Below are 16658 nucleotides of genomic sequence, written 5' to 3' on the forward strand. Positions count from 1 at the left end.
CAAGCGGACCTGTTGGTCCGAGTGGCCACGGTCCAAGCAGACCTGTTGGTCTGACTCGTCCAACACAGTCCAGTCCTCCACCCGCAGCCCCCAGAAGCTGCAGGGGGAGCATACGTCAGTCCGACTGCCCACAAGTCCGACGGCTCATTTCTCCGACTACCCATCCTACAGTGTTAAGGTTAGGTTTAGGGTAAGGTTAAGGGTTAGGGCTACTTAAGTCGGAGAAGTGGGAGGTCGGACTGATGGACGCAAAAATAAAGAAATGTATGGTCGGAGTCGGAGAAATGGGTGGTCGGAGAAATGGGTAGTCGGACAGACGTCATGCGCCCAAGCTGCAGACGGGTCAACCGAACAGCGCTACTCCCTCTCTTCACTCGAGCTGATTTTTTAATTACGAGCGCTCACCACCATGGATCAATAACCGATCTATTATCACCACATGAATTGCCTCATCTACCGAATTAACTAAGAAAACAGAAAACAATGTGAAAACGTTCAAATAACCCGCTAACAGTAATGAAGACCGCTAGCAACCACTGCTGTTAGCCAATGGCTCACTGCTACTTCCGGTGCTGACCGGAAGTTCCACCCATAACTGTTTCTACAGTAACGACCCCAGGAATAAGGTGGATAGCAAAATGGTTTGGGGTAGTTATGTATGTATCTGTGACTGTTGAAATAAAAATAAATAACTATTTGTAATTTTTTTCAATCTATAATTCAAATTCTAGTCTTCGTCCTGTTAAGGACTCATTGAGTCCTCGTAATGATGAGGTCATAATTTTTTAATGGTTTTATATATTTTGGTCATTTTTTTGTTGTTATGTTATTTAATGTCTCTCCCACCATGACTGTTAATTTCAAACAATAAAATTAATTAACCCTTTACAAGCCGGTTTCTAATGTTCAGTCCTACCATGTGTTTTATTTTTTCTTTAAAAAAAAGCCCAAAAAATGAGATATTCTTCCTATTCTTTGAGATAATTAGTTATTCTGTTCGGCCATTTTCTTTATTTTTCTTCTTACTACTTTCCGCCTTTCTACGGTTTTAAACTAGTCCTTCATACTTTTTTTGAACTTTTTTTTGAACTTTATCGGCATTACTTTTCTCTTTTTAACTATTTATACTTTTAAAAATATTTAACTTTTTCTGCAAATTTTTTCCCATAGGAATGCATTGAAAACGTCTTCAAACTTTTAAAATCTTCTTACTACTTTGAACCTCTAAAACTTCAGCATACTTTCTCCCACAGACTCCATTTGTCTTTTAAATTGTAGACAAACTTTTAATCTATTCACATATTACTCAGCTTATTGATATCTTTAACAGTTTTAGATTGTTGGCTGTTTTAAAATCATTAAAATTTTCGACAAAATCCAACTTTATAATGGTTGTGTATTGCGTTTAACGAGCAGGGCTTAGAGTGAGTGACATCATCGTTAGAGTGAGAGGGATCGAAAAAACATTCAGGATTTTTTCTGGATAAATTGCCAGCACGGCCACAAATTAAACTCTAGACACATGATTTCCTCACCGGTTTGTAGCCACACTTGTCGTCTCTCATTTGATGTGCTCAAAACAGCAGACAGACTTACAGAATTGTCTCTATGAGCCTAATTGTCCAGCTAGACCCGCTCCAGTGGCTCATCCACTTCAATATAAAAGTAGGAGCTGATTTTTTTAGAAAAGCAGAAATGCCCCCCTTTTCTACCTTGCGACCCTGAGAAAAGTTTTTGCCCTACAAACATTTAATGCACATCAATGTGCTCAGGAAGGTCTCCTTGCCCCAGTAGTCATGGCCACATTCTGATAAGAGGTACGGTTCTCTTTTTCTGGGCTGTTTTCGGAAGCTGCACAGAGCTCAAATCTCTCTGCTCTGCTCTGCCCTGTGTGCAGTTGGTCCAGCTGTAGTGGCCAGCTCGTTATCATGTCTATAAATAGAGCAGTGCAGGTGCAGCCTGGCTGCTCGTTAAGATGTTTTTAAACACAGCCCCACACAGACACATGATAAACCAGACTGACAGAGGATGTCCACGCACAAACACAGGCATCACATTCACACAGACAGACACACACAGACACTCACACACAGTCACACATGCACGCATACACAAACAGACAAACACACAAACACAACACTGTTCCACACAGTAAAATGTAAGCATGGTAGTCACCATGGTAACTTCTGAGGGCAGGCTGCCACACAGGTGTAATCAATCAGATCATTAGGGAGAGAGGAGTTCTGTGGCGCTTAACAGTTTTACTTTCTGCACATGTACACGCAGACAGAGAGACCGTCAGACTCACACACCCAGACACACACACAGGTTTTCAGCTCAAATTCATCAGCCTCTCAATTATTTTATACTTTTGATGTAAACATCTCCAACAATTTATATTTTTCTCATGAATTTAAGTTCAGACGTTTAGTCTTTCCAACTCTATTAAGAGTAGTACAATTACAGGTGGAGCCTGGGACATAGGATGCAGCTTTTAACATGTGATCTATCTATCTATCTATCTATCTATCTATCTATCTATCTATCTATCTATCTATCTATCTATCTATCTATCTATCTATCTATCTATCTATCTATCTATCTATCTATCTATCTATCTATACCCCTCCCTATTTTTAACCCCTCTGTATCTATCTAGCTATCTATCTATACCCCTCCCTATTTTTAACCCCTCTGTATCTATCTATCTATCTATCTATCTATCTATCTATCTATCTATCTATCTATCTATCTATCTATCTATCTATCTATCTATCTATCTATCTATCTATCTATCTATCTATCTATCGATTTTTATTTTTTAATGATTACTACTGTCTTAGGTCAGGCAATGTTTATGGGAAATATCAAATTTTTACTTTTTTGGTAGTGTTAGATTTAAGTAAAAAAAAAACAAAAAAACAACAACAACCTTGTGCCGCATCGAGTCCTCGTGATGGTGAAGCCATAACTTTTTAATGGTTTTTTATTTTAAGATTTTGTTGTTGTTGTTATGTTATTCAACTTCTCTCCCACCGTGGCTATTAATTTCAAACAATAAAATTAATGAATGAACCCTTTACAGGCCAGTTCCTGTGATGTACACTCATAATATACAAAAACAGCCCAAAATGAGACATTTTCTAATTAGAATGAATGGGACTTTTTATTTCAATCTAACACTTTAGTAAAAATGCAGAAAAACTGATATTCCCCATAAACATTGCCTGACCTCAGACAGTTGTAATCATAACAAGAAAATTTCTTTTTTTTTCATTTCTAACAAGAGAACATTTCATTTTGGGGCTGTTTTTGTATAGAAATGAGCGTACATCACAGAAACCGCCCTGTAAAGGGTTATAAATAATCTTAAAATATAAAACCATTAAAGGGACAACGAGGAGTTTCTATTCGGTTATAAAAAAGTCTCACGTTAATGTGGATGAATCTCCGCTACCCACACTTGTTAATGGGCCCATTTCGATAAATATATCGTTCTGTCTCTATCGTTATTGTTATTGAGAATAACGCAGCTGAATCGCCGTTTATGGTCGGAACTACGACGGTATGTGATCGTCTTTGAACCTCTGACTTTAATTCTTGATGAATGAAAACATGAGTCCGTCTTGCGCCGGTCAAAGAATTTTACGGTGCGCGCGGAGGCTCATAAATGTAGTGTGAAAACGCTTCGCTTTTCCAAAACTCCTCGTTGTCCCTTTAAGAAGTTATGACTTCACCATCATAAGGACTCTATGAGTCCTTACTGGACATCATGCTACTTTTTTGTTGTTGTTTGTTGTTGTTACAATCCAAAATTGCATACCTCTGCAGGAAGACCAGGGTGGATGCGAGCTCGGATGGATAATGAATGTTGAAGGTGTAGTAGCTGCCAAACATCATGCATATTGATGACACAAAGGAAGGGATGTTCTCTTGAACAATGGTCCTGTCAACACTCAGCATGAATCGGGTGGAACTAAAGCAGGACCGCCCTAAAAAAGAGGGAAACACACACAGGATTTAGTTCACAACAAAAACAAGCACCATGAATTAATTCAACATAAAAAAAGAAAACAGACCAACAAAAAGTTAACTTACCACAGACAATGATGGTAGGAGTTAAGGGGAGCTTGTCCACATGGACTTCCCCTGCCAGACAGGTGTCCTCCACATTAGAAAGCATCATCTCTTCCCTTTCTTCAAAATAGGCCATCAGCAGCAGGACCATTTCTTTTACATCTTCAGAGCAGCCGCTCAGCTCAGCACCTCTCAACATTCTTCTCAACATTTTCACCCTTGTTGCAGCCTGCAGGAACTTCTTGCTTTTGCTCATGCACACTGTGCTCATGTAGTTCAGGAGCCGTTTCCCCTTCAGGTCCACGTTCTGTATGAAAGTTTCTTTAAGCGCTATTCCTGTGAGCTCCTTGAAATGCACATTCATGCCAACTTCACTGAACAAAGAAGGCCAGCCTTCCAGGAGGCTTTTGATATTTTTCCCTTGGTTTACTTCTTTACGCTGTGTGTAGAATGTTGACTTCATTAATTGTTTGATCTCCTCCGGATTCGCATTGGTTTGCTGGGACATCCGCCGCAGTTTTTCTTGCTTCTCTTGCTGGCTCTCCAGGGTCTCTCCAAGGGGCAAGAATTTTACATCCCACTTGATGCACCCATAGGTGTCCTGGATCGCTGCTCTTTGTTCTGGAGGCACTTCATCTGTGTCAGAATCCTCTGCACGACTCTTTCTTTTTCTTATTTTTGGAGTAGTGGATCTCTTCACATTTTCTATTCTATTTTGCAGTTGTTTCACAAGAGAGTGGTATCCTCTGCCTATAACATCTCCCTCTATAATGTCTTGCAAAGCTTTTGGATACTTTGCCACCATCTTTTTGGCAATATCTGTTGAGTTCCTCTTACTCACTGAAGAACTTCTTGGCATCATATCAGAAACAACAATGCGTACCATCTCCCTTCTTAGACGAGGGCTCGGCCGTTTTCCCCTCTCTAGAGTCTGAATGAGTTCTTCTGGGAACTTGCCCCATGGAACCTGGTATGTATCCACCCAGTCAGCAACGGGGCTTCGGCCACTGCTGACAGATGCTGAAGATGAAGTGCCTGGTGACATGGACTCCAGGGATGGTTGAGGTGCTGGTGATGGACAACTAGATGCGCTGCTACTTTCAGGAGTTTGGCCTGCAGAAAAAGAAACACAGACAGACACAGAAATACACATTATGAGAATGTTTGTCTTTCTATGGGCATTAATTGCATCCTATGGTGGAATACTTACATCTCAGCTTCCACGCAGCAAGCACTTTTCTGGCCTGAATAGGCCTCAAAGCCGTCAACAAATCACTTTCCTCGAGAAACTGAAAATCATCACTCGTCTCGATGCCAAGGGACTGCAAGGTCTCCTCCAAAATATCTTTTGATACCTCAGCAAGGTCAGGCAAGACCTCGTTGATGGCACTGCGCAAAAACGTTGGCTCCAAGTCTGTCATTTCTGGTAAAATGAGAAAAATAGCATGCAATTTTTAATGTTTTAACCATTCTTTTGTCATCATTTGTGTTTTTTCCCCCACCAGTGCCCAAGATCGTGTTTATGTGGAGAAGATGCTGTGCTTCAGTGGAATCATTTGGTGCCCATTAACAATGTAGGATGTTAAAGGATAAAAATCCACCAACTCACTGATTTTAAGACACTGCAACATAGCACAGTCTTTTTTCGCAGAGTACAGATGATACTCAGAATGATAGTCAGCTTTATGTATATCCATCACAAAATACACCTCTGCATCATTTTTAATTAAAATAATGAGAAGCTCTCCAAACTCCACAGTCTCATCATTTTTTGACACAAGGAAGTGCCCTTTTTTATATGCTGTTCTTTTGTACTGTATTTCTGTAGAAACACTAGTGTTGTTTTCTGAGAAGCCAAACTCGCTCACTGCTTGTTTAATTGTCTCGCTGTAAAGGTTGGGGTAAAATGTACAGCTATCTTTGACATGCAGAGGCTGACTGCTTCCAGACCCCACTGAAACATAAGCCTGAAACATCTGATGTCTCTCAGACAAAGTAAGGCAGACATTTTTAAAGTTTTTCAGGTGTCTGGCACATCTTTTAAAGTAGCTGTGCTTACTTTCGAAGCGCATAGTCCAGAGTCGTATCAGGGGGCCAAACTTCAAGATGAGTGCCGAATAGTGTCGCAAATAATGATGCTTTGGCTTTAATTTACACTCCGGGAACAAACACTTCCTTGATTTCAAATATTCTTGGATTATAATGTCAAGATAAGCTACCTGTGACAGAGAAATCCTTTGTGCACAAACCAGATCAACGATATCTTATAAGTTGGTGAGTTAACTGCCAAACCTCATCGTCAGCACTTTGTACTTTGTCGCCAATAAAAGAGGCAACAACCTCAAAAAGTTCCAGTTCTGGATGGCTTGGCCAGAAAGCTTGGGCCTCTCATTGACAGTACACGGCTTTGTCAGCGCATCAGACCCTTTGTACTTGAACTGAGTGATTCGCCGATTCAGAAGTGTATATGTAAACCACTTCTTTTTCTTAATGAAATATTTCAAGTACAGTGCTACATCATAGGCTAGCACTCCCTCAAATATATCGTGTCCCAAACAAGGAGGGAGACCGGGCTGACAAACATGAAACGATTTCAAAGCATTGAACACAGAGTTTACCTTAATGCCTTTGATGTCTCCTGTCCCGTCTCCAGATGCGATATCATTGACAGCTGAGTCGTAGGTTTCAGGGGTGCGCTGTGGACCACAGACATTGGGATCATTTTCAAACTCACTTCGAGTAATTTCGCAGTATCTACAAAAATACTTGGAGCAACTAAAATTCTCTGTAAACCCCCCAATGCCATGAGACCCGAGGTTGTCACCTGCAATACAATACAGTGCTCCTTTAATGGTTTTATTGCCCACAGAGATTCCATTCCTCCAGATCTTTTAAATCCTCCAACATCTCTGAGAAAAGCTTAGCACATCCAAACTCTTTTAAGTCCTTCTCTCCGCACAACAACACAAGGGACATGAGGTCAGTATTTGACCGCACATGAGCAGGCAAATTTGCCAAAGAAAGATAGACAGCTAGGACTTTATGCTTTTTCTTAGCAGCGCCAAGAGGATTAGCGATTTCAAACGCATCCTGATACAAAATTATCTTAAGGCAACCTGGATTTTCAATGAAGAACTTGTTTGACTTAAAGGTTTGTCCATCATTTATGTCACCAAACTCCTGTGAGTCTGTTTCTTTACTTCAACTACATGCTCTTTCAAATGGAGTAGGAGCTCTTTTACAGTCTGAAACTGGCGCGCGCACAGCGAAGCGGCACATTTCAAATCTGTGACAACTGCTCTACTGTGAGTAGGTTCAGGCACATTTAGTCCAGTCATTTTATGAGAAAAGGTTAAACAAATTGCAACAGAAGCAAACTCATCTGATTTTGTATCCTCAGCATGTCCTGAGTGAGGGAAAAAAAAGCCCCGAAGAATCCCATTAGGGGAAAGTTTCGAAAAACACCCAAACATATCCCATTTATACGCATATAAAAAAAAAATTCATGTGTATAGGGTAAAATTTTTAACCTTTAGATATCTCCATGAAAATGACTGAGTTGATTACTTACATTAAGACAAACAAAAAATGTATTACAAGTTTTTTGAAATTCTTTGTTAACATGAGCAAATTTGCATACATTTGCATAAATTGACCGATGGAGTCAACTCATTCCAATTTTCATGCTAGTACCACCACAGCAACTTCATGTGCCTCAAAACGGTGGAATTTATGCAAATTTATGCAAATTTGTGTTAACAAAGAATTTAAAAAAACTTGTAATACATTTTTTGTTTGTCTTAATGTAATAACTCAGTTATTTTCATGGAGATATCTAAAGGTCAAAAATTTTACCCTATACACGTGAAAAAAATTTTTTATATGCGTATAAATGGGATATGTTTGGGTGTTTTTCGAAACTTTCCCCTAATGGGATTCTTCGGGGCTTTTTTTTTCCCTCACTCAGGACATGCTGAGGATACAAAATCAGTTGAGTTTGCTTCTGTTGCAATTTGTTTAACGTTTACCCCTTTTTTGGCCTAAAATGACTGGACTAATTGTGTGTGCGGTAGAGATGAGCTTTGAACGCTGCATATGTGCAAAATGTCCGTTTACAGTCGACGCCAACACACTGGAAAACACAACGTGGTTCATTTCTATGAACGCGGCAATGCAGAACATAGCCTCTCAATGTTAGCAGTGTTTTGCTACAAAAACGGCATGTAGGCTAATCATGTTCAAGCTTGAAAGCACGTGTAAGCTAGCTAACGTTAAGTTACTCACGAGCTGTCCTGGTGTCCCCACTCCTCCTCCCGCTCGTGGTCTTCTCTGCTCCTGCTCGTTGTCTTTTTTTTCTTTCTCGCTCGTCGTCTTCCCTGCTCCAACTGTCGTCTGCGTCTCTGTTCCTAATTTACTCTTCTCTGCCCCTTGTCGCTTCTGTTCGTTTGTCTCTGCTTCTCTTCGTGTGTTTGCTGCTCCTCACTGGGCAATTTGCTCACACAATTCCGCTCGGCGCCAAGTACTGCAGCAATAACGTAGCGTCCTCCAATGACAGAAGTCTTCAAAAACGGTGCTGCTCTGTGATTGGTCTGCAGTTTGAAATTCTAACAAGCTCTACACAGACCGCTATCGCTCTGGCTCTACAACACTAAGTTTTTTTTTCTACAGCACTAAGTACAGACCTAAATTTACCGCAAAAGGGTTTTGTTTTGTTTTGTTTTGTTTTTTAGACTGTATAAAAGGGACGAACCTCTTTCTTCTCCATCCATCACTCCCCACCACCACCACCTCCCACTACAGTACCGAGATAGCAAATGTTTTGGCTGTATTTTGGCATTCTTTTGGCATTTTTGCCTTTCTTTTGGCTTTGTGAAAGCCCTTTGGCTCAAATGTGGTATGATTTTGGTTAGCCTTAATAGACAAGATTGGTGCCAGCAATATATGGCTGAGTTATGGCAAACCAAAAGATGAGGCAAAAGGCGGGATCAAGTAAAGGGGTGGTATGGCATGGCAAGCCAGAAGATGGGCAAAGGCCAACGTCTGATGGTTTGTTTTGGCATGTGTTTGTATAGCCAAAGGATAGCCAAAAGACCAAGCAAACGGCGGGAATTTCTACAGTTTCAACCTACGACAGCCCTCCTACTTCATTTTCTCAAGCTGATCAACACAGAGGTATGTACATGATACATTTAAATTTAGTCAAATCTGATTTTCTATCATTGCTTTGTTTAAATAGCCGATAAGGTGTTTTCTGCACAGTTACGTTAATGTTTCCTATTTTGATGGGAACAAAACTGCTGTGAGCTATGAGCTAACTCGTAGCAAACAGCTCATTCAATTTAACTACATCAATGATATCATGCACAGAGAACTTAATGGCAGTGAGTATATGAGATAGTTTAATGTAGGCTAATTAAAGCAGAAGTAAGTGATATATTTGTGTTAATATAAGTCTTAAAGGGATAGTTCACCCTAGAATGATATTTCGCTCATTAGGGGAGACCGGGGTCAATTGTAACATTTTTTGGTTTTGATGTCATAACTCAAAAACCACTTGAGCTATTTGGATATTTTTTTTAATGTAGGAATCCTCTATCTATGTTCTACTTGTTAACAGTAATTAAATGTTTTTACAAAAAATGTTTGAGTCACAATATTGATTCAAACACCAAGAAGTCAAATGTTACAATCGTCCCCACGTGCGGGGGCGATTGTAACACATACGGGGGCAATTGTAACAACATACTTTATACCTTTATATCAATACCAAGGACCAAAGTAAACTCCCAAGAATGTAGCCATAGTTAATACCATTTAATATCAATTGAACATATATAAAAAACACTTGTCTACTGGTAAGAACAGTTATTAGTGAACCGTTAAGATCAAGAAGTCCATCTCAAGACCCCGGAGGCCATGATTAGTTTTCAAAATGTCTTCTTTTGTCAACTTATAGTCCAGAATACAGAGATAATCAATTTTTATTATCATATAAAAGTATGAAAACCAGAAAATATTCATATTTAGGAAGCTGAAACCAGTGAATTTATGACATTTTTGCTTAAAAGTAGCTTGAACTGATTATTCGAAATCATTGCAGAACAATTTTCTGTCGATCAATTCATTGAATAATTGTTGCCGCTCTAAAATAAATAAATAGGCTACATAAATAAATAGTTACAACCAGTTTTTGAATCAGTTTCAATACTAAGCTATGATTTAAAGCTACCCTGCTTGCCTGCTCGCTAGCTTTTTGACAGAGTTATCAGAATAGTCATCAAAACTATATTTTAACTTTAATAGACAACAAAGGTAAATATATAAATTAATATAGCACTTTTCTACATTATAAAGGGGGGGAAATCATCTAATTTGAGGGTGTTACTGAACTGGACATCATTTTGATGGTGTCGGGGGCAATTGTAACAGGGCGTTACAATTGCCCCCGATTCACCACCCATGATAAAAAGCTGCCTGCTGGCAACAAACAACAAAGTTAACATATGACAAATATAGCAAATGATAGCCAACAAAATTGTCAACAAAACTGGATGTGTTTCAATTATTAGACATTAAAGGTTAAGAAGGAATGAGAAAAATACTGATGATGAAAATTTTTACTTTCATACCTCAAAAATGAGTCATGTCAGATAAAATCAGAAATGCATGAGATATAAGTTTTTCCTTTGGTAGGCAGAGAGGGAACATCAAAAAACAAGTGCATAATGAATTTCATGGTTGTATCTCATTTCTGATTGGTGCAATTTAAAATGTTACAATTGACCCCTGTTACAATTGACCCCGGTCTCCCCTATCTACTCACCCTCATGTGGACTAAGGGCTGGAAGAAGTATCAGAGTCCTCCGTCCCTTCTCTGAGTTACAGGGGGTCTCAGCGTAGCAGTGCATGTCCATATAACGGTTGTAAAGGGACACCAGAGCTCTTCGTAAAAAAACACACACAAAAAAACATCCAAATACCTCCATGCTGCTCGTATGTAATGTCCGTCTTGTGCTGAAGCCCCAAATTGCGTAATTGTCCCGAAAAAAATTAAATAAGTCTATATTTTAAGCTTGTTTGTAGCGGAAGCTTCTCAAAGCTCCTCTTCCTGGTCCGTCCAAATCTCGCGTGATTCGCAGTAACCGCACTGACGCCGGCGCAAATCACGCGAGATATGGACGGACCAGGAAGAGGAGCTTTGAGAAGCTTCCGCTACAAACAAGCTTAAAATATAGACTTATTTAATTTTTTTCGGGACAATTACGCAATTTGGGGCTTCAGCACAAGACGGACATTACATACGAGCAGCATGGAGGTATTTGGATGTTCTTTTGTGTGTGTTTTTTTACGAAGAGCTCTGGTGTCCCTTTACAACCGTTATATGGACATGCACTGCTACACCAAGACCCCCTGTAACTCAGAGAAGGGACGGTGGACTCTGAAACTTCTTCCAGCCCTTAGTCAACATGAGGGTGAGTAGATAATGAGCGAAATATCATTCTAGGGTGAACTATCCCTTTAAATAGTTATATCTTCCGACAGCAATCACTTACATAGAGTGTTTGGTCTGAAACACGGGTCTCTCAGTCCCTCTGCTCTGCTCTGAGCTGAAGAGAAAACATTTATCGTATCCTACAGTTTTTATCCAATGAGGAGAGAGAACGGCATGCAGGGCTGTGTGTGCAGCCAAGGGACGCCGTGAATGTGGCGACGTAGGGACGAGGACTGTTATGGTGCGTTCAAGGAAACTCGTATTTTTCCGACCGTGAAGTGGTACCAGTTCGATCTGGTACGAGTTCACCGGTCGGAAGTTACGAGTGGCCGTTATAGTGACTTTCACAGGTAAAACAGGTCGGAAAAACACGAGTGGGTTGCCTGGAACGCTACAAAGTCGTAAGTTGTGACTTGAAGCTGTAATTTACGATTTCAAAAGCCTGCCTGGAACGCAGCATTAGCGAAAACGACCGGACCACTTACTTCTGCTTTAATGTAATTGGTAGCTGACTAACCTTTGCACAGATAGTAGCTAGCTTAGCTAGCAACAATCAGTCATTCCTTTAGCCTACAGTTACTGAAAGCAGCATACCATTTAGCGTTGAAAGTATATCCACCAAAAAAGCATTGCTCATGTTGCTGTCCTTTTTAGCAATAATCTAGTGAGCTGCCAGGCAGGAAAACACAAAGAAAACTCCAAACTTAAGCCAAAGAGTATAGCAAGAGGCTCTAACTGCCACTAGGTGGTGTTGTGATAGTGCTGCCACTAATTTGGACTGAAAAGGCCTACTGCTGTGAAACCTTTTGTTATATTAAACCCACTTTATTCTCTGCCATATGTGCTTCTAGGGAGAAATCTAATTATCTGTGATTTAATTGCTTCGTTGCTTTTCAGTTATAAGCAAAATATCATATGCATACTTATAATATTTTACATATCCTATTTTCCTCTGCAGAACACTGAGCAAATGATGGCCCTGGAAGAAGACCCAGCCTCTTCCTTAAATATAAAAAGGATTTGGTGAGCTGCCTTTGATTTTATTAGAGTAGGGTAATGTAATGGTTGGCTAGTTGATTTGAAAATCAATGTAGGTAATGATCTCAATATTTTCAGGTCATCTCTCTTTGACCTTCTGGGCCTGCCACTTTGAAGGTTACGGTATGGGGCATTTTAAAGCCAAAGGACCAGACAGAAAAGGACACCTGACGAGGGATGAATGGAAAAGTTACAACTCAAAGTGGGTGAGTTTTATAACTGTAATAAAGCCTTTAATAAAGCATTCTTAGGCTACAGTAGAAGTAATAAGTTAAGTTTGTTTTCTCTTTGTCTGTATCACTTTAGATCCCACAAGAAGAAACCCCATCTGCTCTACAGACCAGTGATGGTTTTACTGGGCTGGGGACCTGCAACCTGTCAGCCTGGAGTCAGTCAACAGTAAATTCAAAAATAAAAAGATGATGAAATAATATTAACTAGAAAATTTCCTCTCGGGAAATTTTGAATGGGCCACGGGAGCTACTGCGGGTTGTGCCATCTCTGTCAACATGGGAATCAAACCCACGATCTTAAGGTCAAGACAGAGCTGATCAGACAGACACATGATCATCTTTCTATAAGCACTGATATGGAGGAGCTGTAACCACATTAGGTTGTGTGTGTGTGTGTGTGTGTGTGTGTGTGCGTGTGCGTGTGTGTGTGTGTGAGACTGTAATCACATGAAGCTGGCTCTAGAGTCTGTGTGTGTGTGTGTGTGTGACTGACTTGACACATAGTTAGTTAGTAGCTGCATCCTGTGTCAGTCTGATTTAGCTGTGTCTCTGTTTATAAACATTTAAACGAGCGCCAGGTGGATTGTTTATGAAGTTAACGAGCTCTGGCCTGATGATCAAAGAGGTTACCACATTTCATAGCTGTTGGGACCAGTGCCCGGTGCGATTGCCCGTGGCCCTAATTAGGGTCCGGGCAGCTAAGCTGCCAGGACACTATTGTATTCCGAGGAATTCTTCTTCTTCTTTCTTTCTTCTTCCAAGGAAGTCATACTTCCCATGGGTGAAAACTCACCAAACTCTGCAGAAACATCCAAACCCATGCCAGATTCACTCAACTCCAAGGACATATGCCCCCCCCCCTCAATAAGCGTTTCAATTTAAAAACTTAAAAAATTCTTACCAAACCAACGGTAGATGCTACAGTTTTGAAACTTCACCACAATGTAGCCTCAATACTGCTGAGACTTTTGTCCACTTAAACTCATACAAATTATGAAGTCCATCATTCTGTTTTTTTCAATAACTGTAAAACTTTTAAAACCTATCTCCTCCCACAATTTTTGCTCAATTGACACCAAACTTGCTAGAGAGTACTATCTTCAGACTCTCCTCCACAAAACTTGTTTCTCGGATTTTTGATTAATCAAAAATTGAGCCTACAGTGCATGAAAACGTTTGACTGTAAACACTACTGTAAACATATACCATCCAATTCCTGCTAAATACATTTTCAAACTTCCTGAAAAAAAATTAGAATATTCTGGAGTCATGGTTGATGAAGTTTAGCAAATATCAGAATTTTATCTCAAAAACTGAATTTTTGAGAACATTTTGAATTCTGCTCTCATGGGAACAACTGCAGTCAATGTAAGAGTGACATTTTAAAACATCACATTTTCTCTTATTAAACTGCTGTTAATAGCCTACCAAACTTACAAATAGCTCCTTTAAATGTGAAATATTCTGCCCAATTTCCACAATAACTGTTATGTAGTGGAGTAAACATTCACCTTTTACATGTAGCCTAATTATGTCTAATAATAAAGCAACATGGATGAAAATGTAAGTAAAATGCAGAAAAGCTAGGCTACTTTAAATATAATTGTGAGAGTCACCTTTCACCACTTTTATAGCTTAATAGCTGCAATAGCAGATGAAAGTGACAGAGGGAGTTGTCTATGGGCTGTGCTGTGTTTATATTTTGTCTTAGCCTACTTATTAGACCCACAAACTTTTGTATTGAATAAATGAAATAGTCATGTATGATGAGTGAAGGGCAGGCTATCTTCTGTTTTTCATCCTCTTGATACAGCAAAGACAAAAATCTATCAGCCTGAGGTAGGCTACGAGTCTGCTCACTGAACTTTCAAAGCAGAGATTTACGAGCAGCACTTGAAGGCAGCAGCAGTCCCGCCGCTGTTAAAAGGAGAATCTTTTTCTTCTCTTTTATCTCCGCGTGGTAAATGATGCTGCGCGCTGATTGGCTGCTGCCCGCTGACTTGTGCTACATCCTGCAGGCCGTCTCTCACTCACGGGCTCAGAGCTCAGTCAGCGCTCCCCCCGGTGATCCTCGACACCGCTACCTGCCGCTCCTCCTCACACTCACACACACACTTATGCATACACACACTCATTCATGAGTGCGCTTCCTGTCTGTGCGCACCACCGGCTGCTGCAACCTGTCGACTTTACCTGAACCAACAACGCGGGGGGAACCGAATCACTAAACAATGCGTGCACACTGCATTATGCGCTACCGCAGGTTATTACTACTTTTGCGCTGTTTTAGGAGGTAACGGGAGAGGTGTGAGCTTGCATGCCATCATCATGGATTGCCTTTTTCTTCTGATATGGACTTTACCTATCCCGCTGGTCAGCTGCACCTCAGTCAAGCTACTCTCCACCTTCTTGTCCTGGAATATCATCAAGGCATGTGGCATCTAATACACACACTTAAATTCAACACGTGCAACAATCTGCAAGTATTTGTCGCTTCTCCGCGTGATTTATGTCAACAGCAGGCCAGTGCTTGAAAACTAAGACAAATGATTGTCATCCTAAATTAGACTCATATTCCCACAGGGGAACTCCACTTATCACTTTTTTGACTTCCACCACTTCCACTGCTTGCAACCTGTTGCTACCTGTCCATTCATATATATCTATTTCTTTTCATTTTGCAGACGCTGCACATTTGCTGCTCACACACCTCCCACAGCGCTTCAGCCAGTTATTCTTCCAGCTACAGCCACGGATTAAATCATGGTGAGTGCTTGTCTTTTGGCATCAGTGAATGTTTCCTCCAGCTGGGAGAATCCCACTAGATTGTTAATACAATGACATTGGCCATATTCTTGACATAAACAATTAGTTATGTTACAATTTCAGTGTTAAATTGGGTGACATGCCCACAGTGTCTCTGGTAAAACTATGTTAGGGACCCTTGTTCGGATTGGGGTTTCTAATAAGCTGACACTGCAGCAGTGGCTATTGAGACAGGACCAATGAGGGCAGTGCACACACAGGGATTCCCTCTTCACTGCTTTGTAGGCTACTGTAGAAACCAAGGAAACAAGCTGAGGTGATTTACATACTTTAATTTACTGAGGGAAAAAGGGGAGATTGACTTTTTTTCTGAGGTTGTGAGAAAAGCATCTTTATTCTCCCAGCACTGGGAGTTGTTTTCTGAACCTATAGAAAGCCATAGCTTTTGTTAAATGACAAAGCTGACTGGGACAGGAAAAAAAAAAATTGGACTAGAAAATTTCCTGCTGAAAGTTCCTACTTTTTTCCCGGTGTTTCTAATTACTGTCCTATATTTTGTATCTATGCAGTCATTTTAACATTTCATTTGACTGGAAGACCATGGCAACTGCATGAAATTGGAACATTTTAGATTAACAACCTCTGATTTTGAAGTACTCAACCGTATCTGACATGCATGGAAGTATGATGTTGGCGTCAGGGCTTCAGTTAATATCCATCTGTCATCCATATGACTTGCTGCACACTGAACCTCTCACTTGAACAGAAGTTTTTCATTTCAGAAACAGGCTTTGTTTGCTAATGACAGTTGAAAGTACCCTGTTTAGATATTCGTCATGTATCTTGTATTTCTGTGTGAATTTCCTGGTATAACCAGACCTTTTTGAGCTATTTTGAGATGTAGTTTGATATCAATGGAAAATTGTATGCAGCAAATGTTAACATTTTATTTTAATATGCGTTAAATAGCAAAAGTATCTCCACCAACAATAAGAAAACCAGAATGCAAAGCAACAGATGTTTTGTTTTGGATACATGTTGCAACTCACTTC

The 16658-nt window shown here is 40.2% G+C and overlaps 2 protein-coding genes across 2 annotated transcripts in view; one reads left to right on the forward strand and one right to left on the reverse strand.

Annotated features, from left to right (window-relative positions):
* Nucleotides 1-3750: 3750 nt before the first annotated feature.
* On the reverse strand, nucleotides 3751-5537 carry LOC146990000 (uncharacterized). Its single transcript, XM_085772947.1, has 3 exons — nucleotides 5288-5537; nucleotides 4099-5190; nucleotides 3751-3992 (listed from the first exon to the last, which is right to left on the reverse strand). Exons 1-3 carry the CDS (start codon nucleotides 5496-5498, stop codon nucleotides 3751-3753), a joined length of 1545 nt encoding a protein of 514 aa, XP_085629073.1. The 5' UTR covers nucleotides 5499-5537.
* A 9342-nt stretch (nucleotides 5538-14879) lies between these two features.
* Nucleotides 14880-16658, forward strand: part of adamts18 (ADAM metallopeptidase with thrombospondin type 1 motif, 18) — a 60388-nt gene continuing 58609 nt past the window's right edge. Inside the window, exons 1-2 of the mRNA XM_085767381.1 lie at nucleotides 14880-15270; nucleotides 15525-15606. Of these exons, the coding sequence (XP_085623507.1) occupies nucleotides 15169-15270; nucleotides 15525-15606 (184 nt within the window). The 5' untranslated portion in view covers nucleotides 14880-15168. The remainder of the gene's footprint in view (nucleotides 15271-15524; nucleotides 15607-16658) is intronic.

The sequence above is a fragment of the Trachurus japonicus genome, chromosome 3 (assembly GCF_045865225.1).
Source record: "Trachurus japonicus isolate A0001 chromosome 3, Traja_1.0".
Classification (NCBI taxonomy): Eukaryota; Metazoa; Chordata; class Actinopteri; order Carangiformes; family Carangidae; genus Trachurus; species Trachurus japonicus.